This window comes from Pezoporus flaviventris, unplaced genomic scaffold, assembly GCF_033815535.1.
Source record: "Pezoporus flaviventris isolate CSIRO_AGI_PZ_B2104156 unplaced genomic scaffold, CSIRO_AGI_Pfla_v1 ptg000040l, whole genome shotgun sequence".
NCBI classification, from domain to species: Eukaryota; Metazoa; Chordata; class Aves; order Psittaciformes; family Psittacidae; genus Pezoporus; species Pezoporus flaviventris.
The window spans coordinates 5192282-5220262 of NW_026892588.1; the positions used below are offsets into that span (position 1 = coordinate 5192282).

Genomic DNA, 27981 nt, shown 5'->3' on the forward strand with positions numbered 1-27981 from the left:
TAACATTTCTTAAGTGTTTTATTGCTACAAATTGGTACATCATATCACAAAAAAAGCTACAAGGCATAGGATAACACATACTCTATTATACAGAGTGCAATGCAGTCCCCAAAACAGCCACACTCAACAGCACAATTTCTGAAGTTATTCATTCTGTACTAAGAGGTAAATAATGAGCTTATGCCATAGGGCATGTAATATATTTACCCCACAGACCTGCCTTTCTTGTCAACTGATTAGACCAAAAATTATTATTATATCCAACTTTCAATACACACACCAAAAAAAATAGAATGCTTAAAAAAATATACAACACAGGGCTTTAATCAGCTTTAACAGTCAGTTTTCTACAAAAAGCTCAATTAAAATAATCTTGATTTTGTTTGAAACAAAATCAGAAATACAGAGGAATTACATAAACAAGTTCTCCATGGAATGGAATGCATGCATATGGTGGGGAATCTTCAACAACTTCATTGGAGACTATTAAAAAGTCTGAGCCCTCTTAGAGCAGAAATAAAAAGCTGTTTTGCCCCCCTAATATAGTTTCATTTTCTTGCACTTAGTTATCTTCAGTGTGGTCTAAAGTGAAGTCAGTTTGTTCTTCATTTTCTTCTTCCTCTTCCTCCTCTTCTTCTTCAGCCTCAGCTGGTTCATCGGCTTTCTCCTCTTCTTCTGTCTGCTGCTCTGGAGCCTGATCATTCACTTCAAAAGGATTTTCACCCTGAAGCAGAAGACGGAAAACAAATACTGTCATATTTATTTGAAACACAAAATACTACTCATTGTTTCAATGAATGAAAAGGTCAGCCACTAAGAAATGCTGTGATATTTTATAAAGCTTTTTAAGAGTTTGTTCTGGGGTGTTTTGGTTGGTTGGTTTTGAAGTGTTTTCCCATCCAAGAAAATAAAAACAGATTTGATTTAAAATCAGCAACACTTCATTGGGATCCCAATAAACTGTTGTAATGAAAGCAGAAATGTCATTGAAAAAAAGCCAAAATATGCTACATACAAACTCCAGTCTAACTTGAACATTCAGTCAAATAAATTACATGGTCAAGTTTCAACATGTTTTTATGAAGAACTGTAACTGCTTCCTTTTTCTCCCCAATTCAAATCAAATCTGAAGAGTTTCGTTCTGCTTTCCTTTCCAATAATCTTTATTCACTCCGAATAATTCTATCAAAAAAATGCAAACTTCAGCAAATAGAAATCCAGAATTAACTACACTGACTAGCCTGAGATTCATTCCATTGCTGATCTAGACAAATTATCAAGCAGATTTCTCAGAAAGTATTTTAAATACTCTATTTTCATATTTTCTCTATTTCCTACAATAATTCAAGACATACCTCAGCTTTCCCTTGTTTCAGATATTTAAGAACTATGATTTATCAATAAAGAATTACTACATGAAATATAGAAGAACTCCTTCGCTAAAGCTCCTTTCACGTTTAAATGGCTTACAGAGCAAGTCTGATCTGAACAGATCACATGAGCTACATGAGACTTGGGAATACAAGAATATCATTTAAAGGAGGATCCAAAAGGAAAAAATTGAGCACTAGGCCCTTTGTCCTTTGTTTGCTTTAAATATTTTGCTTCAGTTACATTTTACAGTTGTTGAGTCCAATTAATTAATAGCCTAATCAAAGACATACTACCACATGTAAACCTCATGAATAAGGTAGTATTTAAACTTCTTTAAGATACTAAACTTGGCTTTTTTTAGATGTAGTTCCTCAGGGATTAGAAGTAGACTGTCATAGGTAAAGGTCAAGTACACAGAAAGCTGGTATCATAACTTGTATGAGCCCCATGAAAACAAGAAAAGCCCCATCTCATTTAAAACTCATGGTGCTTTTAGATGATCCACTATGACTGTTTAGCACCATGTGTCTATAGAACACCAAGGACTATTTCACTGAATAGCTACAGACTCCAACACTGAAATATCAAAAATATTTGCTAGCTCTGCAAACCATTTCATGAAAAAAACACATGAAAAATATGACTGCCCAAACCACTTCAATTACAACATCAATAGAAAGCATTGTGAAATACAAAAAGACAGCATCCAAACCTTAATTCAGTAACGATTAGTGCAACTCCCCAAAAAATGTACTTTCCTTTTTGGACAGAAGTGTGAAAGACCCCTGAGTGCAAAGCTTGTGGTGCCATTTCTATGAGGTTTAGCAAAACATTGTAAATCCCATTTGGGTACTGAACTAAGGATTTCAGCCAGACAGAAATAAGCTAACTACCGAGTTAAGACTACTTCACCTGGTCAGCTTCAAAGACATGTTCACCAGTAGACCTTACAGAGGGAAGACTTGCATATTAAGAGCAAAAGAAAACAAAAATGTGGCCTTTCTCTATAAATGATTCACAAAGAGATCAGAAGCCCTTTTACAGGTCTGATACAAAAGGAAATATTCAAATCCTCTCACGTCTAAATTAGGCACAATGATGAACTCTAGCTAAAGAATGCAATTTTAAAAGGACTACTTCCACACTCCTACAGATGACTTCTGACTGTCCCTGATTCTTAGGGACAAACTACAGGAAACTGCTACATTTCACTCCTGCGAAGACAGTATGACTAACCTAGCGGAACTGGATTCAGCACACTACTTCTGCCTAAACACATCTCTACACAAAAATAACAAAAAAAATAAGGTTGCTTTCCCCAGCTATTTTTTTCCTGAGAAAAATGCATGTTTCAAGTACTCAAACTAAGGAAAAAGTTACTGTCCTCAAGGGGAAGATCCTAACGACTGTGTTCTTTTCCAGTGATGTAGCATCAGAGGCATGCAGTGCAGGATGCAGAGTCAATTTTGATGCTAGTTGATTCTGACAGCCACACTGGTCCCATCTTCCCAGATGGCTTTAAAAAAACAAAACGAAACAAGAAGCCAAGGACACAGGCAGACCACTGAACTGCTGCAGAAAGACTTTATGAAGCCTACAGATAAGTGGTTTACTCCCCAGAGATGCATTCTTTGAGTTGTCTCTAGAATATTTAAACTGCAGAGAAACCTTAAGACTGTGAACTGGTATTTACAACCAAAGCTTTGGAATTTGTATGTTCTCAGAAACCACTCTATACATGTTTATAAAAGGTCTTACAAACTTGACCCAAAAAGTCTCCAAAGTCCACCTACCTAACCAGCAAACTTCTGAATGGCTTCAGTAATATACTATATCCCAGGACTAGCTGAACATGTGTTAGAAAATGTCAAACTCCATGACGCTTCTCTTGAGCAACATCCAAGCAGCTTTTAATCATGAACATCAACCTATCTAGGAAGTTCTAAATGGTCCAAAATTAGAGACAATCACAACTTCATCAAGCAATAACATTTTAACTGAGAAACAGATGATTTTTTTTTCCTCCTTACTATAAATGGAGTTGCTACAGGCTCATAAATCTTCTAAGATGATTGTTTCCGACTGGCTAGCAGGTGGGTTGTAGTAAATTTCCTCCACTCTTTACAATATGGATGGAAAAGAATAAGAAGTGAAGAACTTTAAAAACACCTAACCATACAAAGAGTACACTGGAAGCATAAAAGGGTACTGTACAAGACCAACACTGGGGAAACAGAGGGCTCTTTAATAGAATGGCCAAGGTAAGAGAAAGCTTTCAAAGTTCTTCGATTAAAATACCCGATGAAGAAGATACCAAAGAAGAGATTAAGAGTAAAGGTTCCTTTCATGCAAAGGACAGGATGCAAACAATATGCTGTTAACTGAAGCACTGAATTGGATTTTCAAATACAGGAACTGGGAAAAAAAAAAATAAATAATGGACTAAGTGTAAAAGACGGTCACCATAAGAACCATAAAGATCATGTGCAAGGCTTGACAACTGGAATCCTCAGCTCTGGCACAGTAGTTTTCAGGAAACTTTGTTTTTTTTCCTTTCTGTTCCTAACTCTAGTCACTGACCGTAAGCATAACGAATATCATAATTTTAATAAAAGACGAGGAGCTCCACTAAAGCCACATCATCAAATTTACTAATGATGTCTTCCATGGAGGTTAGACATAAACTGTAACTGACTTGAAACAAACAAAACCCAAGTGATTATCTTAGGCTAATTCCACACAAATCCTTCCATTTTCAGTGAACATGACAGGCACCTTTACTGTATTTAAAAGCTTCATAATTAAGTGCTTAAATATGAAAATATTTCATATCTCTGCTTTCCTTCTCACAGTGCAAATTAGAAGCATGTAGTTAAAGAAAAAAACATTAGTCAAGTGTTTCTAGAACACTACATTCCAAGCTGTAAGTTCGTTAAAAACGGCTGCATCTATCTACTTGCTTTCCTTTTGCACATACAACCACCACCATGTGGAGCAAACAACCTGTGGAACAGGAATGATTAAACCCAAGAGCTAAAAAGGCTTTCCATTGGGTAGAGGAAAACACGACGGGTAGAATGGCGTTTTATTCAAATGAAGTGGCCAGGGTGTCCCAAGGAAAACAGCAGTTGTTACTGCTTATCAGCTGGCTTACTTCAGAAGTCACAATCTACTCTCTCCTTTTCAGTCAAACATAAGCCAGACCCTTCAACCTTGAGAAGTCTTATGCAACACTACACACAGCACATATCCTCAAAATTGACAGTCAGCCAGCCTAAATTACATTCAATAGTCATTCTCCAAGCAGTTACTTGGCAGATTTGTGGGGCAATTGAAATGACTTAAGCAAAATTTTTCACACAAAACTACAATGGGGGAAAGTGGGTTCAAAATACTGACTGTGGTAGAGATGAAGGAATACCAACTCTCAGCAGAGTGTGTTTCTAAAAGACGGGGCTTCTGCCTCAATAGAAACAGAGCTTTCCCTAATTCAACTTCATCTGGGATACGCACCTCTTCTAGGCCACATGTTCAAATAACACACTTCCCAATATGGACACAAAAATTTTCAGCAGAAAAATCTTTCATCTTATTGGCTCATGTGAAGCTATGTTAATATGGATGCATAAAAAAAAAAAAGTCAGGAGTTACTGACCTGCAATTTTGTTCTCCTTTTCTCAAAGGCATTTCTGATGTTGATGACCTGCTCCTGCAATCTGGTACAACTCTACGCAACAGCCTCATAGGTCTTCCCTGCTCTGAATTTCCTCCTTCCATGCTACATATGCAGGATAGACAACACTTTCCAAACAAATGTTGGGTTTGAGTGAGCCTGGGTTTGTTTTGGGGGTGGCTGTTTTGTTTGGGTTTGGTTGGGAGGTAGGGAGCCTTGTTTCCCCAAGCCAGTCTGCCCTTCACCTCAAAGCAAGCTATTTTCAGCTGTAACAAGGATTTCCTACTCTCCTCGAAGACTGCAGGCACCAAATGCATGCACCACATGCTCCTTTTCATCATATGCTGTATAATAAAACTGGACTCCTTCAGTCTGCGTTTAATTACATATCTGGATGAGGATGACAGGGATTTGCATAACCAGAAGCCAGATATCTCGCTGAGCAGGTGCTGCTGAAAGTGTATTCAAAGTCAGGAATCAATTTCTCCAGGGAATACCAGTTCTGGCAGTGGTCTCCTTGCGAAGGCATTCTCAGTTTTCCAACTGATGAATGGCCATTTCCATTCCCCATTTATCAGTCCCCCACTAGGGGGCTGTACGGGATAACGCACATGCATACCAGGCCGTAAGGAAGACCAGAAGGGATGACTGCAAATAACATACACATTCCAGGCTGAGCTGTGACTTGCTACCTTTTCTGAACAGCTACAGAATAGTTGTTGGCTGTGCGAATCAGTTTCAGACCATATATAACTTTGCAGGACATGACTAATTTGGTACTTTAAGCCACAACTGATTTCTGCACTGGCTCACACCTTGTCGTATTTCTACAACACAGTTATTGCTTTGCCTGAAAGAGTCTATTGTTTGGGCACAGACAAAATTATAAATCCATTAATAGTAACTACTAGAAATAGCTAACAATGGTACTATGGAAAAAGTCACCTTTGTTGGCCCAACAGAAAGAAACCCACGTTTTGATAAAATTGATTCACATTTGTTTCTCAGGCCATATACCTGCAACATAAGCTGCATGCCTTTTAAATTCTCTGATCATGACAAAGTCCTGTAAGCTTTCATCTTTTGTATGATCCCACAAATCCTAGAAATTCTACAGAATACAAAGTAGCCAAGTAGTGTGTGAACTGATCTTTAGTACAAAACCACATGCTAGAGCCTTTGCTTCTATGTATCAAGGCTGACTCGCCTGTAAAGTGGTCTGTGCTCCACAGTTAGTATTATGTACACAGTTATAGATACTACTGATGCTTTCTTTAAGCTTGATTTTCTTAATAAGAGCATCTAATTAAAAAATGACTAGATATAAATACAAATATTAAACCAAAAGCTGTCAAATCCAATTTTGGCCGCAAACAATCTGAAATTACCCGGGACAACAATCTGAGACTGGCAAATTAAGTTACAAGTATATTTGATCTGTGAGCTACCTAGTAGGCAAAACCAGAAGACAGAGCACTGAGGTTAAACTCTTTACCAGGACAGAGGAAATAATGATACAGCAAACATTACTGATTATGCTTTTTCCTGTTGGGGTCTTACCTTCACATACAGCTCATATCGTGCCTTGACTATAGGATTATTCAAGATGCTAGTGGCAGTAAGAACACTCTCTCTTTTTATTTGTTCTCTGTAGGCCTAGGAAACAATTTTTACAGTGAATAATTATCATACCCCATTACAAGTGTCACACAAATTTGAATTCATGGCCATTATGTTTACAAAGTGTAACAAGGACATTCTAGCCTTCTAGAGAACAATGCCAACAAGAAATTACAAGTTACTTGCACTGAGTCCCATTAACACTTCTCACCTACTATTAGATTATGCTTGCCTTTAAAAAGTGACATATCTTACTTGTTTTCCTTTTGTGTGATCAGGAGATTTTAAGTGCTGCTGAACAGAACTGTGTAATGCAGGAACATACACACTGCAAGCACTGCAGTGAACAGTCTCAACTTTCATCATATGGTCATCGGCAGTAACCCCTGCCAAAAAAAGATTCAATAAATTAACACAAAATGTGTTGTTATTCTAGGTAAGCAGAAGAGGTTTTGTACTATAAAACCAGAGCTCTCGGTTGTTAATCATGTCAAACTGAACCACACAAGAATGTTCATCTAAATTCAGGCATCAAAACTAGGCTCTCTGAAAGCAATGCTAAAGGAGGAAGTTTTGCACTTGGATACTCCAGCTCCTGTCCACAGGCTATATATGACACTCGGGCATTATGTTTGCTATCTGTAATTATATGAATTCCTACCTATCTAAAGAGGGAAATTAAAATCATACAACAATCAAATTGAACTATTTAAACTATAAAAATGCCATCTATTAAAAAAATCAACAATAACTATTATCCTTAATAATACACATTTTGACGCAAGAAACAATCAGAGCTTCACCAAAGCAGTTGGATTTACTTTCCCCTGTAAGAACTGATTTATTTCCTTGCCTCCCCTCACCACCAGGAGGTGCATGAATCCAACTCCTCTTGCAATTTTAAGTACTGCCATGCCAACAAAACATTCTGATCATGAAAGCAAACAGGCCCCCCAGTTCTTAAGGAAAGTACTGCATCAAAAGGAGCGTGACCAGGAGGTCAAAGGAGGTGTTCCTCCCCCTCTGCTCTCGTGAGAGGTTTCTTGGAGTACTGTGTACAGTTCTGGTGTCCTCAACATAAAAAGGACACGGAACTGTTGGAATAAGCCCAGAGGAGGCCATGAGGGTGATCAGGGGACCGGAGCACCTCCCATATGAAGACAGGCTGAGAAAGTTGGGGCTGTTCAGCCTGGAGAAGAGAAGGCTGCGTGGAGACCTCATAGCAGCTTTCCAGTATCTGAAGGGGGCCTATAGGGATGCTGGGGAGGGACTCTTCATTAGGGACTGTAGTGACAGGACAAGGGGTAATGGGTTAAAACTTAAACAGGGGAAGTTTAGATTGGATATAAGGAGGAAGTTCTTTACTGTTAGGGTGATGAGGCACTGGAATGGGTTGCCCAGGGAAGCTGTGAATACTCCATCCCTGGTGGTGTTCAAAACCAGACTGCACAGACTTCGGTGACACGGTTTAGTGCGAGGTGTCCCCGCCCATGGCAGGGGCATTGGAACTAGACGATCTTAAAGTCCTTCCCAACCCTAACTATTCTATGATTCTACTCAAAAAGGATTTGAAAGTTTGTTAAGATCCAGACTATATCAGTTTTTAAGTAGCTTTTAGAATTTAAATTCCAATTAAGGTAATATCCAAACACAGTTATTGCCTGAAGTAAAGTACTCAAACATTGTCCCCTATGGCTCTAGCACATCCTTTGAAATCCCCCAAGCAAAGGATAAGGTGGAATGATACGGTACAGAAAGGCAGGGACATACAAAATGCTCTAGAAAACTGCCTGTAGGGCAAGCAAGGGGAAAAAAGAAAAAAATTAGGCCAAGATGCATCTCAGGTAGCCAAGAAATTAATCAAGCTCCTTTTTTGTCAGTGTCCCTCAAAACCACTATTGTACTTACACTATCCAGATCCCTGCCATCATATTTGACTCTTATCACCTTACTGCCTTATTACACACTTTCTCACAATCTATCTTCATTCACTTGTTGCCACTCCTCATGCATTATACTGAGTAAGATGATGGCAAAGTCCACATAATTCTGTTTGCCAAGTACTTAGAACAATGTCATCTTACTTTCTGACATCACTACCTGGACAGCAAACATAAATAAGGTTTGCCATCTCCCATTGTGCTGACATTCCACATGGTATCAGAAACAAAGCAAGGAATCCCCACCAGGTAACAGAAAAGGTGTGGAAACTCATCATTTTGATTTTATCAAAGAAGAATGAAAGGAGAAAAGGACACGCAGAGATCCACAGTATGCATTTTCACATAAAAACCATTACTCACCTTCCATTATATCTTTTTCAGCAGCTTGAGCATTTTCTGTTTGGTTACTTGTCTGCTGCTTACGCAGAGCTGTCTTCTTGAATTTATTCACCATACATTCCTACAGAGAGTTGGATAAAAAAAAACCTCCAGCATGTTTGATGTATGATGGTTTATATTCCAGTAAGAATCTATACTTAAAACAGAATAGCCCTGTAATAAATAGCAATTAATTGCTTTAACTTCTTAAGGAACTACTTTGTCAAAGTAACACTATTTTACAGACTCTGAATTTACTTCAGTTTTTAATAACATGTGTTGTGCCAAAAGTCATCTGCAATGATAAAGTAAGCACTGGTAAATTTTAAGGACATTCTAATGTAAAAGCATTATACTGATCAAAAAGCAGTTGTCTTACATGAAGAAATTCCATGACTACTTTGTCAAATTTGGTTTGCTTCTGGATATGATCCAATGTTTCCTGGTGGGCTGCACTCTCCAGATGTGCCTCAATTTCTTTCTCTTCAAATGTTCGAAACTTGCAAAATGAGCAAGTAAATGCCATTCTAGCAAGAGAAAAAACAGCAAACAGTATTACTATTACAGAAACATTCCTCCCTCTTTCAGCAAAACTATGAAGACTTGACAAACCTAATCAGAAAAGGGAAAATGTTCATTAAAGAAGCCTAAGTGAAAAAGCAAAACTGCAGTATTTCACATGAAGGGTAACTGCTACAAGAGCCAAACATAAATGAGGCTAGTCTCAATATGAATTATCTATGCAGAAGATGAAAACTGCTGAAATCAGAAGCTAACCATTTAAAAGCCACATTATTCTGTGAGTTTATCTATCACAGCTCTCTAGTTTGTGTCACCTTTTGTAGGACTTCTCAGAGTCAAGCCCAGTTCATGATTTGCTAACTACAAATAATCAAAATAATTCACTTAAAGCTCATTTTAAAATTAAAAACTATATAATTTTTTAAGGAAATATGGCCACCTTAGTACAATGGCACTAACACTATGATCATATACTGCACTGATACAGAAGACTTTTGTACAGTGCTGGTCATTAGCCTGCTTGGCTGTGGAAAGACTAAGAAAAGTTACAGAACAATCTACTTATTTTTGTTATACAACAGCTCACCATACATAGGAAACCAGCATAAAGACAATTTTTAACAGCTTATTAAATCAGCATGAATTTATATTTAACTGAAATACATACTTCAAAAGCAGTAACATTCTAATCTGCTTCTCAACTGTGCACTGATGCATATTTTGTATTTTCTGATAGAGCAGAGGTCCAGTGAAACATCCAGTCTTCTAAGTCGCAGGATTTGGGTGCTGGGTTTTGGTTCAAGATATTTTTCTTTGTTTAGACTAGTTTCTGGACTTTGTTTTGGGGTGGGGACTCTTGGGGGCTGGTTTTTTGCTCATTTCTTCATTACGTTTTATTTTGATAAAATCAGTCCAAAGTGGCTTTGAGGAAATAAGACATATTCTAACAGAAGGATAAAGGAGAAGAAAAACAATGCCCACAAGACAGAAGGTAACACCAACCTGTATCCATCACCATATTTTTCACTGTTCTTTTCCCTTCTACGCCTTTGCTTCTCTCTTCTGGCCTCAATTCGGCGCTTTTCTTCTTCCTCACTTTTAGCTTCTCCTTTGCCATCTTAACATACAGAAGAAGGATTCAAAAGTTTTATGTTAAAAAAACCAAACCAAAACAACCACACAAAAAATAGCCGCACACCAAAAAAAAAACCCAACAAGTAAAAGTCTCCATCTTCCCTGTCTCCTCCAGAAACACATTAGAATGCAGAGAAAGACCCTATACTGAAGTGGTTCAATGGCACATTTAAATGCCATAGAAGTTTCAGCTTGGTTTCCTCCTCTAAAGACAACAAATTTAAACTTAACTTAGTAGTTAAGGGGTTACACTATAGATTGCACTCATGAAATGAAGGGAATTCAGAGTTAAAGCAAACCCTACCCTCTTGTGCCTAGTTATTAAGAGGCCTCTTCAAGGAGGTGACCAGAAAAGGGTACTTGGGGATGCACGGTGAGAAATACATCACTTAAAACTCTCCATGGTTTTAGGGTACCATTGCTACAATCCCCTGACATAAAAAGAAAGTATCTAAAGCCATTCTCTTCTGCTGAAAAGGCAGTTTCAAAAAAAAAAAGGCAAAGTTTCTCATAAAGAAGATGAGGCAGTGTTTCATTAAGGTATGGTACCCAACCTGAACTTCAGCAACTTTATTATGTTTCCCCACTAGACTTCACAGAAAAATGTTCCAGAGATTTTAAGTTGAAGAAATAAACGAGTGAGAGCCAGAGGGGGTACAAACAAATAAATGACTACTTTTGCAACATTAAAGACTTATAAGGACATTGACTTTTGCCTAAGTGTACTTATACCTTTCCTATGTCTGCTTTAAAAGCCTACAGATAAAGGGAAACAATCAGAACATTACTCAGCTAGTTTTAGAGCAGGAAAAAAAGGGTGCAGTTCTACCTTAGGAGAGAGGTCAGCCTCCATCCAAATTGTGACAGAAAGGAACATACAGCAGCAAAATGCAAAAAAAGACTCACAAAAAACTCTGTGGCTTTAGAAGTGTCACCAAGTACTGAGAACATTTCCACTGACTGACAGCTTTCGCCCCATTCCTGATTATCCCAAGGTTTTTCATTTTGCAGCAGAGTTTCAAAAACTATTCTAATCTGGAGAGGAGAAAAACTCCTATCCTAAAGATAGAGCCAATTCCCATTACTGATTTCAGGCTTTAAATTTCACTTAGTGTGTTACCACCATCCATGGAAATATGCAAAGGATCTCACTTTACTGCTGTAAAAATCATCTGTATGACATTCTGTGGAGCGAAATGGCCTATGCCTTGCCCCTAAAGCTCACAGTTCCAAGAGCCCATCCTGTTACAAGCTGAGAAATGGATGACCTGAATCTACAGATAAACTAGGACTCCACAGTGGGGCTCCCACTTCAGTATTTCAAGGAGACTCTGATCAGCTGGCTGCAAAATTCCAGCAGTCCTCAGCATCAGATTAGACTACACGTGCAATAGGGCAGCTCACAAAGGGAAAGGGGACTAAAGATAGTTTCAGCATTAACACTAGATTTCTTGTACATTTGTTTGAGATTGCTACAGTTAACACACTTCAACTGACTTCATGTAACTAAATAGATACTTCAACTGATTTTATGCAGACTAATAATTAACCTGTTTCATTAAGACAGCACATGAAATAGACCAGGTGTTCCTGAGACCAGCTCTCAAAGTTGACTAAATCCACTTACAAAAATGACTAGCCTACAATTTAAGGGTGAGGTTAATCAGCTAGTGGGATAAAAGGATATGGGTGAAGAATTGGTGGGATTAACAACATTTAAGCAATGGAATGGCAGTAAGTACAGAAGACCATTACATTAAGAAAAACAAATCAAACTATAATATACAGAGATGATCAGAAAACAGAGAAAAATGGATGGATGGTATAAACAGTCATCTTCTCCATGGCCTGCATATATAAACTCTTAAAAGAAAGAAAGCAATGCTATTTAGTAACAATTAGAGGTCATACATACAGGCTTACCAAATCTAACCAGTCACAAAAATACTATACCTATCATACCTTACTGGACAAAGCAAACTGACTTACCTCCAAAAGTCTGATATCCAAGATCATAAGCATCTCTTGTAAAGTCTTCATATATAACAACTGCACCACTTGTGTCCACTTCAATTTCCTAATAAAGTCAAATCCATAAACTTAAGAAAAAAAAAACAACAAACCAATGCCATTCTAAATCCAGAAAAAGACAGTGATAAATGTTACCAGTAATCTTCTACTTAACTTGTATTATCAAATAACAGGAGAAACAGAATTGGTTATCTAGTTACTCCATGTATAAACACTTCAAACTATGCATTTCTCCTTAACATCTTAAAAGTCTTTGAGGACTAGTTTCACAAGCAAAATTCTGTGTTCCACATAAATACTCTGACTTCCAATTCAGACATTCACATACTTCGCTGAGAATACATTAATACCTCCACTCAAAAAGGAAAATATCATCCCAGTCTTTCAGCATGGAACTAGGATATATATACACACACTTAGCTTACTGATCACATTCCTACATATCACTGTAATTGATCTTTCTGTATGTGGGAACTAATCTTTGTACCTTATCAAAGAACATCTGTTAACATTGGTTCCTTTTTCATTCACCCCCTCTCCTTGATATGTCTTATGTCTTACTGTAAGTATTCATGTGACAGCTCTTTGTGCATTACAAGAACAGGTAGGGCCTACAAACAGACATGAAAATTCCTTATCCAGGCTATGTGCACAAGCTGTATCTTTCACTAGAAATCAGTAAGGATTTCAGACTGCCACCAAAATAAGACACGTTTAAAAGTAGTGACGAAAAGATTTAAAACACACTTGTACAGTTAAGTGCCCAATTTTTATAACTGTAGTTTAATGATTATTCATCTTTAGGTATATTGTGCAAACTGCTGAAACAATCACAAACATTTTCCAATTCTGTGAACCTTTACCTCTATCGTAGAATCCTGGAAAGATGACTTCCTGCCTATAAGCAAAGCAAGGAAGAAATAAATAATGTGATAGCGCTGTCACTGTCAGTTCATTTTAAGGCAATAAGATACTTAGGAAAAAGAATAGGTCTACATCTACAATTTATCACATTTTAGTAATAATACTAAACATATACTCTGTTATCCTTAGGCATATAAACCGATCAGTCTTCTAGAAGCAACCATCTATATCTTAACATGACAAAACAGGAAAGCCGTGACAGAGAGGACAATATAATTTTGAGATGTATTTTCACATATATATTGCATAGAGATTGTATCCAATTTTATGGTAGTTGTCACCCACTTAATTTTCACATACACAACACTGCTTAGAGCATCTTTCAATTCAAGTTTCAGAAAACTGTGTAAAGCCACCCAACAGTTTCTTCCTCCCAGTCTCCACAGGACAGGTTGATTAAAAGTGCATTCTAGCAGGCACCATCTACTCCACTTCTTAAAGGTAACATCAATATTAAATAATACATTGGTCCCCAGATTGTGGAAATCAGTGAGGGGAAGCATAATAAACTAGAACTGCCCTGTCTGAAGGTAGTTCAGAAAAGGAGAAAGTACAAAAGTACTGAAAGAAGAGCTACAAGGGAGACTTCTGAGATGCCCATCTTTGATATACCTGGATGTGTATTTTACAGATCCATTTCATCACAACAAAGCTGGCAAGTCCAGCAATATTATTCTCTATATAAAGAACAGAGGTGTGTTCTACACACCCAGTGCCAGAAACTTTTACAGTAGTCTTAAAATTAAAGAGAACAGTTTTGTAATACAGTGTGTAACTACAATTTTCACATGGAAGTTTCTGCCCAGTCTGTACCTTTACCTTGCAAGCTCCAAGCTAAAGTAATTTTGAATATGTTTCATGTGTGATTTGAAACCAAATTATATAAAACACTTCAGATCCAAATTACTGAGGGTATCATAAGCCCCTCCCCAAAATAAAGTCTGACTGCTGTACATGCCATTCATAATATTTAAGACTCAAACTGAAATTCCCTCAAATCAAGTAATTTATTCCAATTTCAGTGATATTTTTCTTCCTCTTTGCCTGCTACATGAAAATTATTAGATCTGTAGAACATCTTTAGGGAAGCTAAACAAACCAAGCACTACTAATACTTTGCAATTTGTATTTCCAGTATACCCATCATATATCCAGTTCTTCTCGTCATTACAGCATTTCATTTGCAAGAAGGAGCAGTCTCCCTTTACCATTCAGAAATCATTCTGTAGCAGTTTTCACTGTGTTCTCAGTTTGTCTCCCTTCCCCTCTCCTCTACAACCACAGCTTATACTTTTATTTTAGCTGCATCGCAGTTGATGCACTACATTTTACATTGAAGTATTTGGGCAGCAGGACCCAGCCTCATGCAAAGGCACATGGTAATATTTGTCAGGCATCATCACTTAAGGCAACCTGAGATCTGAAATGATTTTCCGTAGTGAATATATGCCTCCAGGAAGCATCACTAAATCTGAATTAGATAGTCTTCAGCAGTACATATATAAACACATCAAAATATTATATTCATTCAGCAAATTATCTTTGCAGTAGAAGAGTAAACTCACAGAATTACCAACCAGCACATATAAGAATTTTGGCATTTGTTACTTACTTGGTGATTTTTTCTGGCTCAGCTTCAAAATAGGTTTTGTCATTTTGGGCTTCTTGACAAATGTCCCAGCAGGTTTGTTATATGACTGTGGTACCATTTTTCTCTTTACTCCTCTTGCAGCAACTGCTGCAGGACTGGGTTTGTTGTGATAGTCAACAACAATTCCAGGTCTGTGCATTCCTCCAAAGTCTCCCATATGCTGAAAATTTGTTAAATCAAGAGAAAGGTATTAGTATATTAAATCAATAGAAATATAACATTTACTCGGTACAATAAAACCATGAAGTAAAATCTGCATTCTAGAGCAAAATGCAGGGGAAATATAAGCTCCCAGCTCAATGTTGTGCTCTGCAATGGCTTCGTGGATGTCTGTCCAGTAGAATGAACACAGATGTATAAACTGTGTTTCTGCTTATTCAGAACCATTGTCCAGATAATGAACATGTCTAACAGGGTAGGTACCTCAGCCTAATACCTTGGCTCCTCTCTTCAGATTCCCTAGATGATAAACAACTTCCCCCTTTGCAAAAAGAAAAACAGAGCTAACCAACCTACTTCAGAGAGCAGCCGTTAAAAATAAAGTTGTTTAAATAAAGTTTTTTTTTAAAAAAAAGCTTCTTTATGCCAAATGATTGGCAGTGATTTAAAAATTAAGTAAAGAAGATTGGCCAGTGTGGAACAGTGATTAATTCACAGAAGCTCATTCTATCTTTCCACTGAATTCAGTAAATTAATAACGTAAAAACTTGGCCTGGAGGGAGCGATACAAAAACACGGCAGCAGTGGAAATGAAAAGTCAGTTGAAAGACGAAACCTTTCTATTATCCCTAACACAATTCCTGTGCACATTTCTAAAAGTGCTGTGGATGCCTGCTTACAAAAGTTACCTCTCTGACATCATGCAATAACTGTGTAATCTGAAGAGGGAGAATATAGCTGACTGCAGTGTTTACAAAAGCTCTAATGTACTACTTAATTTTAACACAATTATTGAATTAATAAAGGGCAGACGAGCACCCACTGACTGGATGGGTGACTTGGATAAGCAGAAATATTTCTACTGACATGAAAAGAGAATTAGTATTACGCTATCAAAGTTAAAAGAACATAAAAATAACTTCAACATAGTTTGTGAAAAGCATGATTTGCTTTTTTAAGCAAATTTTAAATGACAGAATGTACCAAACCAGAAACTTTTCTTAATGAGTCCATGCACAAGATCGCCATGTTAATTTATTTAGTTGAGATAGTTACAGAACTACCTAACATGTACATTTACACTGTATGCATAAATTTGACATGAAGTATGCACTTGGATAATTTCAATACCTGTTTTTTAACAGTCTATCTATTAAAGGTGCAATGCATTTTACATCTGGCAAGTAGTTTAGCCTTTACATTCTATTACATAAAAGACTGAAGAGATATATTTCAAAAGCAGAACAAAAAAGAAATAAGGCTACTTGGTTGTAACTGCACAAAACTTTCAGATCTATATGAGTTCTGAAAGGATGGCATCCAAGCTTAAGAACCTAATGCTTTCAGCTTTACCAGAAGGGAAATATAAAGATTAGAACCTATTTCTCACACAATGCTATATGCTAGCTAGCAGCCATGTGCAAATCTGAGCTAAAACTTTCATATGGCAACTAGAATACTCAAGAATGCTGTGAAGGAGACTTTCTGGAACAAAACCACCATACAATTAGGCACTTAAAGGACCCAGTGAAAATAACCTTCCTCTATACTTCAAGCTACAAACAAGTTGCATGGCTGAACATTAAAGAATTGCTTTCCAAAGAAATATGGCACACTTAAGAATTTAAAAGATAAGTTACACCTAGAGGCACAGGCAGAAAAGTGTTCACTGAACATTTTGTGCTTGAAACAATCATAATTGGGATTATAAAACCAAGATAAAGGGACACCATCAACTTAGTTTATTCTTCTGTCCAGATTTCTTTTATTTCCTTCTGTTGTATACTTCCCCCTCTCCAGCCCATTTAACATCAAACATTACTTCTCCAAACTGTGACCCACTATTTTGTGTACAGTTAGTCTTCCTGTTTCTTGGTCATACAGTTTTTACATCTTACATTGGAAAGGAATCCACTGAAAAGGAGTTAGAACATAAGTCTTCAAAACAAAAGGAATACAATTAACAGGACTAGGCACATTATTTGGAAATTAATCTTAATTCTGTGAAAGGACCTGATTTCAAGTTGATGGCATTCCTTTAACCATGCTTTAATTTTGAGAAAGAACCACTGTAACTGCAACCACCCACCTTTGCCATTTCCTCCCCATCACCCTTCCAATACACAAGTCAGTGTAAGAATTAAGTTAAAAAGAAGACTTGATGTTTGATAAAGCACATGTTCAACATAGTACAGAATTAACTAAGATTTTCCTTTACAGGAAACAAAAGCTACTCTAGCATTCACAACTTCTGTTTTATTTTTTGCTTATACATTGCACCTTTAACCTACTCAAAACTTCAACAGACTTTGAATTAAAACTTTTACAATATCCAAGAATTTCCCCACTAGCAGCAAAGATGCTAGTGTTTACAAGGAAAAATGCAAGTCCTTTTAATCCCTTTTAGACCAAACCTATTATCTTCACCTTTCAAACAAAAGGAGAGATTTAACAAACCTTATCAACTAGTCTTCTATTACTCATTACTTTCAACAGAAAGAGGGACTGGGTTCTACTTGAAGACAGCTTCAAGGGGGTAAACATTGTCAACCATGACAGTTTGCTTAGACAAAAAAAAAAAAACCACACTGTACCGAACAGTGCATTCATTTTAAAGCAGTGGTCTTGAAAGGGTTTAAAAGAGTGTCTAGTGAAAAGAATCTGAAAAGATTCTGTACTTACTCCTCGGCCTCGGCCTCTGCCTGTTGATGGTCCTCCAAAAGCATCATAGTTTCTGCTTCCAAATCCACTTTCAGGATAAGCAGGCGTTCCTCTCCCCCGAGAGCCTACAGGTGCAGGCTTCATATGGGGTGAAGAAAAACTGCTGTAGGAAGAGTAACTCTCTCTTCCTCTGTCCTCCATAAACCCAGGCCTCAATTTTGAACGGGAGTAAGGTGCTTCCCAGCTAGACCCGCCCTGGTTTCTACCTCCGAAAGAGTCAAGGCTATTCCGGTAGGAGTTGTCAAATCGACCACCATAACTACCTCCGAAGCGGCTTTGTTCGGGTTCATTATAACCATAGCCAGATCTGTACAGATCTCGCCCACCCAGAGAAGACCCGGAGTCGTAAGACTCATAAGGTCCAAACCTGGAAAAGTTGCACAGTGAGGAGAAAAAAAAGTAAGCTTACTAATGTTATACATTTCAAAAGACAAGTTATCAGTTGACATTTATCAACTAAAATCAATTTATTACTATACTGGTCCGTACAATTGTGTTATTATTTAAATCTTGATTAGGGCTGGGCAAATCACACTATGACCAGATAGAAAGCTATCTGAGCCATTTTTGCTAGGAACAATTCTAAAGTTCAGTATGCCTGAACTTTGTTGACTTAGAATTTTCAGCAACATTCATATACTAAAACATTAGAGCCCAGCCCTAGTCTCACAAAAATAATCACCTGCAGACATTCATAGGCTAGTCAAGCTCTCCTTTCTTCAAAATCATGCCCTTGTATTCTAACAGTTAAACAGCAGTTAAAAGGCAGCTTAGCTCTGAACTGAGGAAGAAAAGAACATTTTTTTAGTGGTACAGACATGAGTCTTAAACACCCACAGTTCTACTTTTAAAGGAAAAAGGCACATGCTCTCCCATTCGTATCTGTACTTTTCGGAAATCTTCCCTGTAAAATTCTGTCTCCCAATCAAAAGAGTTCATGACTGTCCTTCTTTCACTTACAGCCCATTATCAACTCAGGATTTTGAAAGTCTACCCAATGCATGCACAGTGGATGTGAAAACAGTCCTTGGAATTTTGGAATAGAGTAACAAGGAGCTGAAATCTTTAGCTACTGACCCAGAGTTTGCTTTGCCTGGTGAAGAAGGGGAGGATTGTCAGGCTAGAAATCATCAGTATTTGTAACCACACGGAAGGGAAACACATTAGTGTCCCTGCAGAGTTAAAATAGGGTGATTCAGTAGGAGCTGGGAAAGACAACCCCTTGACTGATAAAATATAAACTAGAAGAGACTGAAATTAATAACAGTATCTACAGTAAGCTGAATGTCTTCACTTTAGAACATGTTAGTCTCAGAAGACCCAAAATTACACTATCTACAAATACGGCCCATGCACAATATTAAAGTTACATGACAAGAAACATTTTTGTGTTCAAATAGTCATTCAGCCTCAATCATATGCAGATTACTATATGGTAGGTACAGCTCATTCCTGAATCTCTGCTCAGACTTTTAAGTCGATCTTGTTCATCATTAAACAAATTATACTTAACTAGAAAGTTTAACAGAACCGTGCAGCAAAACACAACACTTCTCCAACCTCCCTGCTTAGTACTGTCCTTGCCCAGTGGCACCACAGTGACTACAGACAAGAATCATACAGTAGTCTGGCTACAGCCAAACAAGAGTTCAAGGGCGCACACAAGAAAACCCTCAGATTGTCTAAGTTTTCTTCACATTTTATTTCCTCCAAGATAGAATCACTACTCTGAAAAGCATGCTTCTTGAAATACAATATTAAGACCTAAATCAAATCAGCTGCTCCCTACTGTTTTTACCTGAAAGAGCAACAGTAGTAGTATCCTAGAATTAAATACGCAACTTTAAAACCACTGCATCAGAATTTATGAGACCAATCCATCTTACAAAGCAGCCTAGAACATGCACACTGTTTTGAGTATAATCAGTACCTTCCAATGAAATAATCTGGACATGACTTTCAGATTCAATACCACGATCATTTGAGCACTGCACATTCAAACCGAAGAACATATACCCTAAATGTTCCTTGAAAACGGAATGTTGATAGATTCAGTCTAAGGCACTAAACCAGACAGGTCTAGTTGGCTATGTCAGAAATGGTACGCCAGGCCAATCAGTTACAAATTGCTAGCCATTACTGAAAAAGAACACTTTTTCCATTTTCATTGAAAGACGCATTGTTTCACTGTCAAACTTTTCCACAAAATGCTGATTATGACAAGAATCTAGCTCTTACACTTTAGTGTTTGCCAGTATTTACTGAAGACGAAGACTCAGAACGAAAGTGTTTATACAAAATCGTAACAACATGCCTCAGGAACACTTAAGTTAGAAGACAACAGTTTCAACTTAAACTGGATTTGATCAATTCTTGGGACAATCGAGGGATTATTTTACCTGTTACCACCACCACCACCTCCTCCGCCTCCACCTCCATGACTCTCCATCCCATAGGATTGGTTAAGGTAAGAGTCCATGGATCGTGGGCCACCATAGCCTCCATGCCCATAATCACGGTCCATGTCTAAAAAGAGAGCAGAAAAATGTTTATAAAGAAAGCAAGCAAGAAGTCTTATTAATTAAACTAGTTTAAATTCTTCACAATGTTTACAAACAAAACTGCAAGTTGCAAACCAATTTTGACACTGTGCTTAGGGAAGCTGTGTGTCCATCATAATCCGAGCACCTCTTAACTGAGGTCAAGCTCGTATCTTTTTTCCCAGTAGTGGGTAATTGTTCTATCAGCTGGAATTCAGACACAAGTTAATTTAAGAGAATTAAATGAAGCAGCACAACGTAGATTATGTCAGAAGTTAGTGGAGAATTAACACCATTCCCACACTTTAACAATACACACAGCTCACAGGCATCTGCTTTCACTATCCAACATCATGAGAAACCTTCACCCACACTGACAGAGACCCTCGGTCAAGGTTACAAGCTGTTATGTTGCAGTGCAGACAGTATATAGGCTACAGTCAAAGAAAAGAATTTTCTCCACCTAGCACAAACAAAAAAATCCACCCAAATCAGTACTGAGTCGCAGCTCACTAACAGCGCTAAGATGTTGGTATTTCGGAGCTGAACTGATGTCACGCATGACATCTTTATATCTAGTAATGAAGCCTGGTAAAAGAACCAACTTCTTTCTCAACACTGGAAGTCCTATGTAGAAGTTCTGGTTAACTAACCACAATTCAAAACACTGAAACAGTGCCACAGATACGCCTAATGATTATTATCCACTGTCTCACTTAACAAACACAATTTGCACTTCACTGGCATTCAAGTGACCAAAACTGCTGTCCAGTACCAACCAACAACAACTTTTGGCTAACACAAAGAAAGCCTGGCAAGTCAAACCTCACAGAGAAGGAAAACACAGTAAACAGAGGAAGAACAAAAACAAAAGCACACAGACTTGTCCACTCTAACCAGAGAGTATTTATATATTTCAGAATCTCCAACTGTAAACACTAACTTTTCCAGAAGATAACAGGCCAATAAGCTCACCTGAAGTCAGAAGAAAATGTTCCTGTTTAAAGAAACACAGTCATTCCCTGCATATCATTCCATGAAAAACACTGAACTGATGAAAATAAGTACACATTCTAGTTCCTGTTTGTACCAGCTTCTTGTTAGCACCAGGCAGCCATTGTAATTTACTTTCTTACATCTGTCAACAAGAATTCTGCACATTCTGTATTGGAGCTGACTGTATCACTTTTACACAGATGTCCTTAGCATGCCCAAATGCTACAAAATTCCAGCAAAGTAAGATCTGCTGACTTTTTTTTTTCCTTCTAATGATTATAGACACTTTCTAAAACCATCTAAAATATTTCTAAAACCTTTGAATATGGAAATCACATCACAACTTCGCACATTCTGAACAGACAATAAAGACACTGCAGCAAAGTAAGGTAATCAATAAAATTCAGTTTCACAAAAACTAAGGTTGGATGATCTCATGGTCAATCTCTGATCCAAAGAGGGCTTTGTTTGATTGTTTGGGTTTGTTTTGTTGTTTTTTGTTTTGTTTTAATGATACAGTATATATAATCAAAAGACACTGACATTCTGAAAACTGAAATATCTGACCTGCAAGCACCCAACAGTTTACCCTTTGTTTCACCTGCTCCTTATTATCTACAGACCCTGAGATGGAACAAAAGTAACTAGGTTAAGTGCTGAAGAGGTGAAACAAATCATTCAACAAGGAAGAACATAACATACTGTCAAGATCCCTGCCACTGCAACCCAATTCTACTACAGTGTAGTAAACTATACTGTAATAGAACAGCGACCAGTACTCTTCATATGCCAGAAGTTCACCAGTGGGAAAAAAACATTCACACACAAAAGAACTCTTCCAAAGACAGGTTTGAAGTACAGCCTTGAAATTAATTGTTAGTCTAAAAGTTTTAGCATGACAGCAAACACTAAAATATGTTTTACAATCACAGGCTAACCTCCGACATCCACTTTTGCTCAACATTCTCCTTACTCATCCATGTTCATGTCATTTAACACCAACAGTCTCGCTGTAAAGTTATGCCAGTCCCCAAATCCTTAAACCACTGCCTTTAGAACACCACCACTTCCTCCCTAACAGTGAGCAACTTACTCATCCTTTCCAGACCCACTGCGCTGCATTTAACCAAATTATAATACACTCACATTTGAAAAGGTTTAACAGGGATACAAAAGATACTGAGAAATGAAGAGGGTTGATCACTTGCATCATTTTCTATTACAAGAAACTGGAACAAATGAAACTTAAAAATGAGCTAAAAACTTAACTGGATCCTTTTTCACAGAACACTGCTCTGTGACAAGAAGTTACTAGAAATTTACATGTATTCAAGAGAAATTGGATAAATCCACTGACAACAAATTCAGAGAATGCTGAACACAGACTACAACTCTGGTTCAGAAAGCCTCCAAGCTGCAAACTAGTGAAGGCACATATATATACACCAAAGGGGTACTTGTACTATTCCTTCCACATCTACAGACAGACAGCAACATACAGGATATTGGTGAGGTGGGACAGACACATCTTTGATGTGACCTAACAAAGGTGATGTTATGAACTCCTTCTGACTATCGCATTAACTGTTCTAGGTTGCTGAGAAGTTAACCTGTCCAGCCACTGGCCTCCTGGTTCAGTCATTAAGTCAGCTGTTAACTTTGCTGAAGATTTATAAATTTTATACTTCATGCCCAGAGCTTGACAAAGACACTACATTCAAATAAAGAAGTGCAGCACTTCTTTGGGACTTAAGCTTTTCTTTGCTCTACAGTCTGCTCTCCAGATAGGCTTTATCCTAAAAAGAGGGGAAACATACAAGCAGACAGTAAATACTCACCTAGGTGAACTAAAATAAAAGTATTCCAATTTTTGAATGTGGTAGCTGATTAACAATCACTCACACGGCTTTAATTATTACAATCTCAAGGTAAACGGCTTGTTAGTTGACAAACCCCCCAACCACATTCATACTGGCCTCTTTTACACTTTTGATTTTTATTCTACTAACTAAAGCAAGACAGATAGATATTAAAAAAGCTTTATCTGCACTGAACAATTTCCTCTGCATGTAGCCTGCTCCCTCCACACTCGTATGTTAGCTCTGGCAGTCACCACCAGTGGAGATACAGAGAAGCTGCCTGTCTGTGCAAACTACTCACAGTAAATGTGAAATTGTTTCACATGCCAAGAGAACATGTGCTTAAGCACTAGAGAAAAAGCACCAGGAATTGTACTACATCTTAAACAGAAAATTCAAAAGTGTAATACTGAAGTTTAAATAGCAACTATGTATCAAAGAAAACTTTGATGAAATACTGTATCTGCTTTTCTATGAATACTACAGAGGGAAAAAGAAGAACATAAAGTGGTTCATATTTACCCCTGAACTGGTATTTATTTCTGAACTGAGGAAGGCACTGACAAAGTTTCTGAAAAAAATAGTTGGCTGAATGAATAGACCAGGCTTTGATATCTGTAGCTCTTGCATAGAGTGCGGATGAATAAGCTGTTAAAGTACACAAACAGAACTGCAAAGAATGATTTCATTTTTCATTGCAAGATCATACATAAAAAGTATTGGGGTAAGGGAGAGGGGATAAGAGTTGTGTCAAAGGGGAAAAAAATGTATTACTTCTAACATAAAAAAGAACGGGACACTAAAAGAACGGGACACTAAAAGACAAGTTCAATTTACATATTAAAACATTAATATGAACATATGCCTTCAGGGAAAAAAAAATTAAAAAAGCCGTATCTGGTAAAGAGATCCTTTAAATTTTTCCTTAGGAAGACTACTAGGAAGTTAAACATGTAGTAGATAAGACTCAGAATCCTTTGGTACAAAGAACTCTATTTAAAAGATTCAGATCAGAAAATGTTGAAATGATGTTTACAGCACAAAGCAACAAAATCATTTTCAGTGTTCTCCATGTGGAGCATATGAAAAGGCTAAGAAGAAATGAAGAACATCTTGCATCTTTAATTTAGTTAAGTATTAAATTAAAAAAGAAACTTCAATAAAATAAAAATAATATTTAAACAATTAAAAAAAAAAAAAAGAAGTACCAGCTTGAAACAAGCTGTATTTCCTATATTTTGTAACCAGAATCGACAATGACCACAACAAGCTTAAGGATCCATTGCGTAAGAGTAAGCAACATTTTTTTCAGGCATACTGCATTTTTCAGAACACCATGCCTACTTTAAGATCACAACCTCATCATTAGTTAGAAAAGTTTTAACACATCATTGAATCCTATGCAGAACAAGGAAACAATCCAACAAAGCAGATGAATTTTAGGAATAGCAGCAAAAGCCCTTCCCCCTTCCGAATTAAAAGGACACTAGTTACAGTAATCAAAATATTAACATGCTATTAATATTAACAGAATTTATTCTACAGGCCATGTCATCTCTGTCTCAAACCAAGTCATCCACCAGCAAGGAATAGTGGAACTACAGCAGTCATCAGCCATCCAATAAAAAGTGCTTCACACTGGCTAGAAGTTTCCAACAGGAAGAACTGCGCCAACAACTCAAAAACGGGCAAAGATGAAAACTCTCAACATCCATCCTCTATTGCCATCTACTGGACCCCTGCAAAACAGCCTTTAGCCCACTGTACAGAATGGAAGACAAAGCTTTATGCATGCCTTACTGACGTACATACAATGCATAAACATTAACGTGAGACATTAAGCGGCATACATCATAATTAAATTGGTTTAATAATTATGAATAATAGAAAGCTTAATTATCACAATGAAAACTATTATTACAGAGGTATGCAAAAAGAACAATCTAACTGTACATATATTTGATTGGTTACTTCCCATAGGATGAGCCTGGATTCAGTTTAATACTATTGCCATCAGATCTCAGAAAAGCAGGTTCTGTTTAACAGCTACAGTGAATATTCCAATAAGATAAACTGCAACTTAAGGAAAATCTTTTCTACTAAAAAACTAGAGGATATTTAATCTGGAATCAATACAGAAGATTAAAAAAGCAGGGCCACAGCATTCGTTTCTTTGTTTTACTATGAAGTAAATGCAAAATAACATGATTGAAAAAAAAAAAAGCAGCAAGTTAAGACTCAAGGAATGTATCATCAAAATGATCATACTGCAATCAAAGGTGCATCTGTAATCCAATTTGTTATTTCTGTGTAACAGTCAGCAAGAGTATCAAGAGATACAACAGTAAACATTTGAGATGTGTAAATGAAGCTTATGGTCAAGTTTTTATATTAACACCCTTTTAGTATCTGCTTGCATCCTAGCAGGAGATGTCAAAACATTTCTTGAGTCTTACTAACTCATAACCTTAATAAATCTTACAAATACATATGCATTTGTTTTTGTTGGATCTATGTGGTATTTTTGTTAGTACAGAAATAAGAGCTAGCATCTGCTGTATCATATTTCATATGAAATATTGAAATAGTTCCTACCCATATATTTCATATTCATGTGAAAATGCTTCATATATGAAATATGAACATTTCATGTTCATATGCTATGTTAAACTTAACTAAAATGACAAAAAAAAAACCAAACCACATATCAAGCAGCTTCAAGTTCTGCTTTTCCACATCTGTATGAACAACAGAAGCAGTAAGAATCAAATACAGTAGTCCATAAGACTTGGTTTGTTTTTTTTTTTCCCCACAAAAAACACTGATTTCTGCAAATAGCATAATCATGAGAAAAGTCTGTATTCCCCCTCCCCATCCCCACTCCTTGATCTCACTAGTTTGATTTGGAACACACAGGAGTTCATGTTGACATGCCCAAGATGAAAATCAAGTCTCGCTCCCAGCCAGTCATAACTCCTCCAGAAAAGAACATGTTCAGTCAAACCACATTACTTTAATAACCCGTTTGATTATATTTTATTTATTTTTTAATTAATTTTTATTTTTAGTTTTGCTTTTGTCAACACTGACTGTTTAGCCCCAACTCTTTTTACAGGTTAGACGTATTTATAGCTCATACCTGAGACTGACCCACTGGGCATGTTCACACCACAATGCATGGGGGTATCTGGGAATCTCCAATCTCTGTCTTCAGCTGGAGAGGATGGGTCAGTGAGAATGACTTAGTTCTTAACAAGAGCCGGAGGGGAGAGACAGGGAGCCGCACCAAGAGGCGGCTCTCTCTCCTGTCGGATCTCCAGTCTCCTGACACGACCCCCTCACGGAGCTCGCCCCTACCTCCCCCCACCCGCCTCCCGCCCTCCCCCGCCGCTCGCCCCGCCGAGGGCCACCCCCTCCCGCGCAGCCCATTCCGCCCGCGCCGCCCCCCCGGGAAGACCCTCGTCCCGCGCAGCCCTCCTGCCGCCGGCCGCCGCTCTCCCGACCCGGGAGGGGCGGCGGGGAGGAGGGTGGATGAAGGGGGGGGTCCTGCGCGGAACAAAGCGGCCGCTGCCATTTTGAGACACGGCCGGGCCCCGCGGCGGCAGCAGTGGCAGCGGCCGGGCACTATCCTTCCTCTGACGAGTGCGCCCTCACCTTCCCCGTAGTCCATGGCGGCGGCGGCGGGCCTGGCTCTCCCAGACGGCGACGGCGGCAGCAGCAGCAGCACTAGCTCCGGCTTCTCTCAATGGCGCTTTCCCCCACACTAAGGAGAGGCGGGACCGGCGTGCGACACAGCAGCCACAGTGGGCGGCGATTGGCCTCGAGTCCACGTCACGTGAACAGGCCGACCAATGAGAAGACGAGACCCATGACCGGCGGCGACGTCGCGTGAAGCGCGGGGTGCCTGCGTCGCCCCAGTCATGAGGGGCGGGCTGCGCGGCGGCCATCTTGGGGCCTGGCAGCCGCCATTTTGCGTTCTGGCAGCGGGGCCTGTCAGGCGTGACCCGGGATTATTAGTGGCGAAACATCCAAACCTTTATCGTTACACTCACACCCCGCGGCGCCCTGGTGAAGTGACCACTGCAGAAAATACTCCCCTCTGTGCACAAGGACTAAAATCCGCCCTTGGGCAGAGCTAGGAGTCAGGCAGTGCCTGGCGGGAGTGAGCCTGAGGGGGTTCCCTGCAGCCCCACAGCCCTGGGTGTGAGGAGCCCTTGACAGCTCCCAAGGCGGGCTGCTGCCCTGTGCAAGCCGGGTTATGAAATAAAACGCTTATTTAAGCAACGCCACCCTTGTACTGACCCCCTTCAGTGAACCTAACCTGTGTAACAGCAGTTTATCTGTCACTCCTAAGACAAAAATGTTTCAGCACCTCTAACAGGCTGCATTGAAACACTGAAACAGGCTAAGGGTAAACACAGACTTGCATCCGAAATTGTGAGGTAACACTGCTCCT

General features: G+C 38.4%; 1 protein-coding gene across 2 annotated transcripts; it reads right to left on the minus strand.

Annotated features, from left to right (window-relative positions):
* ZNF326 (zinc finger protein 326) lies at positions 1-27326 on the minus strand. 2 transcript variants are annotated; one of them, XM_061465555.1, is made up of 13 exons: positions 27180-27326; positions 26665-26739; positions 20530-20656; positions 18092-18497; positions 15212-15410; positions 13539-13573; positions 12634-12721; positions 10513-10627; positions 9368-9515; positions 8971-9070; positions 6923-7053; positions 6608-6703; positions 1-724 (listed from the first exon to the last, which is right to left on the minus strand). In XM_061465555.1, exons 1-13 carry the CDS (start codon positions 27193-27195, stop codon positions 563-565), a joined length of 1698 nt encoding a protein of 565 aa, XP_061321539.1. In that variant the 5' UTR covers positions 27196-27326; the 3' UTR covers positions 1-562. The 2 variants fall into 2 exon arrangements, with proteins under 2 accessions (XP_061321539.1, XP_061321540.1); XM_061465556.1 differs by lacking the exon at positions 26665-26739 and having other exon boundaries at positions 27180-27312.
* Positions 27327-27981: the final 655 nt, after the last annotated feature.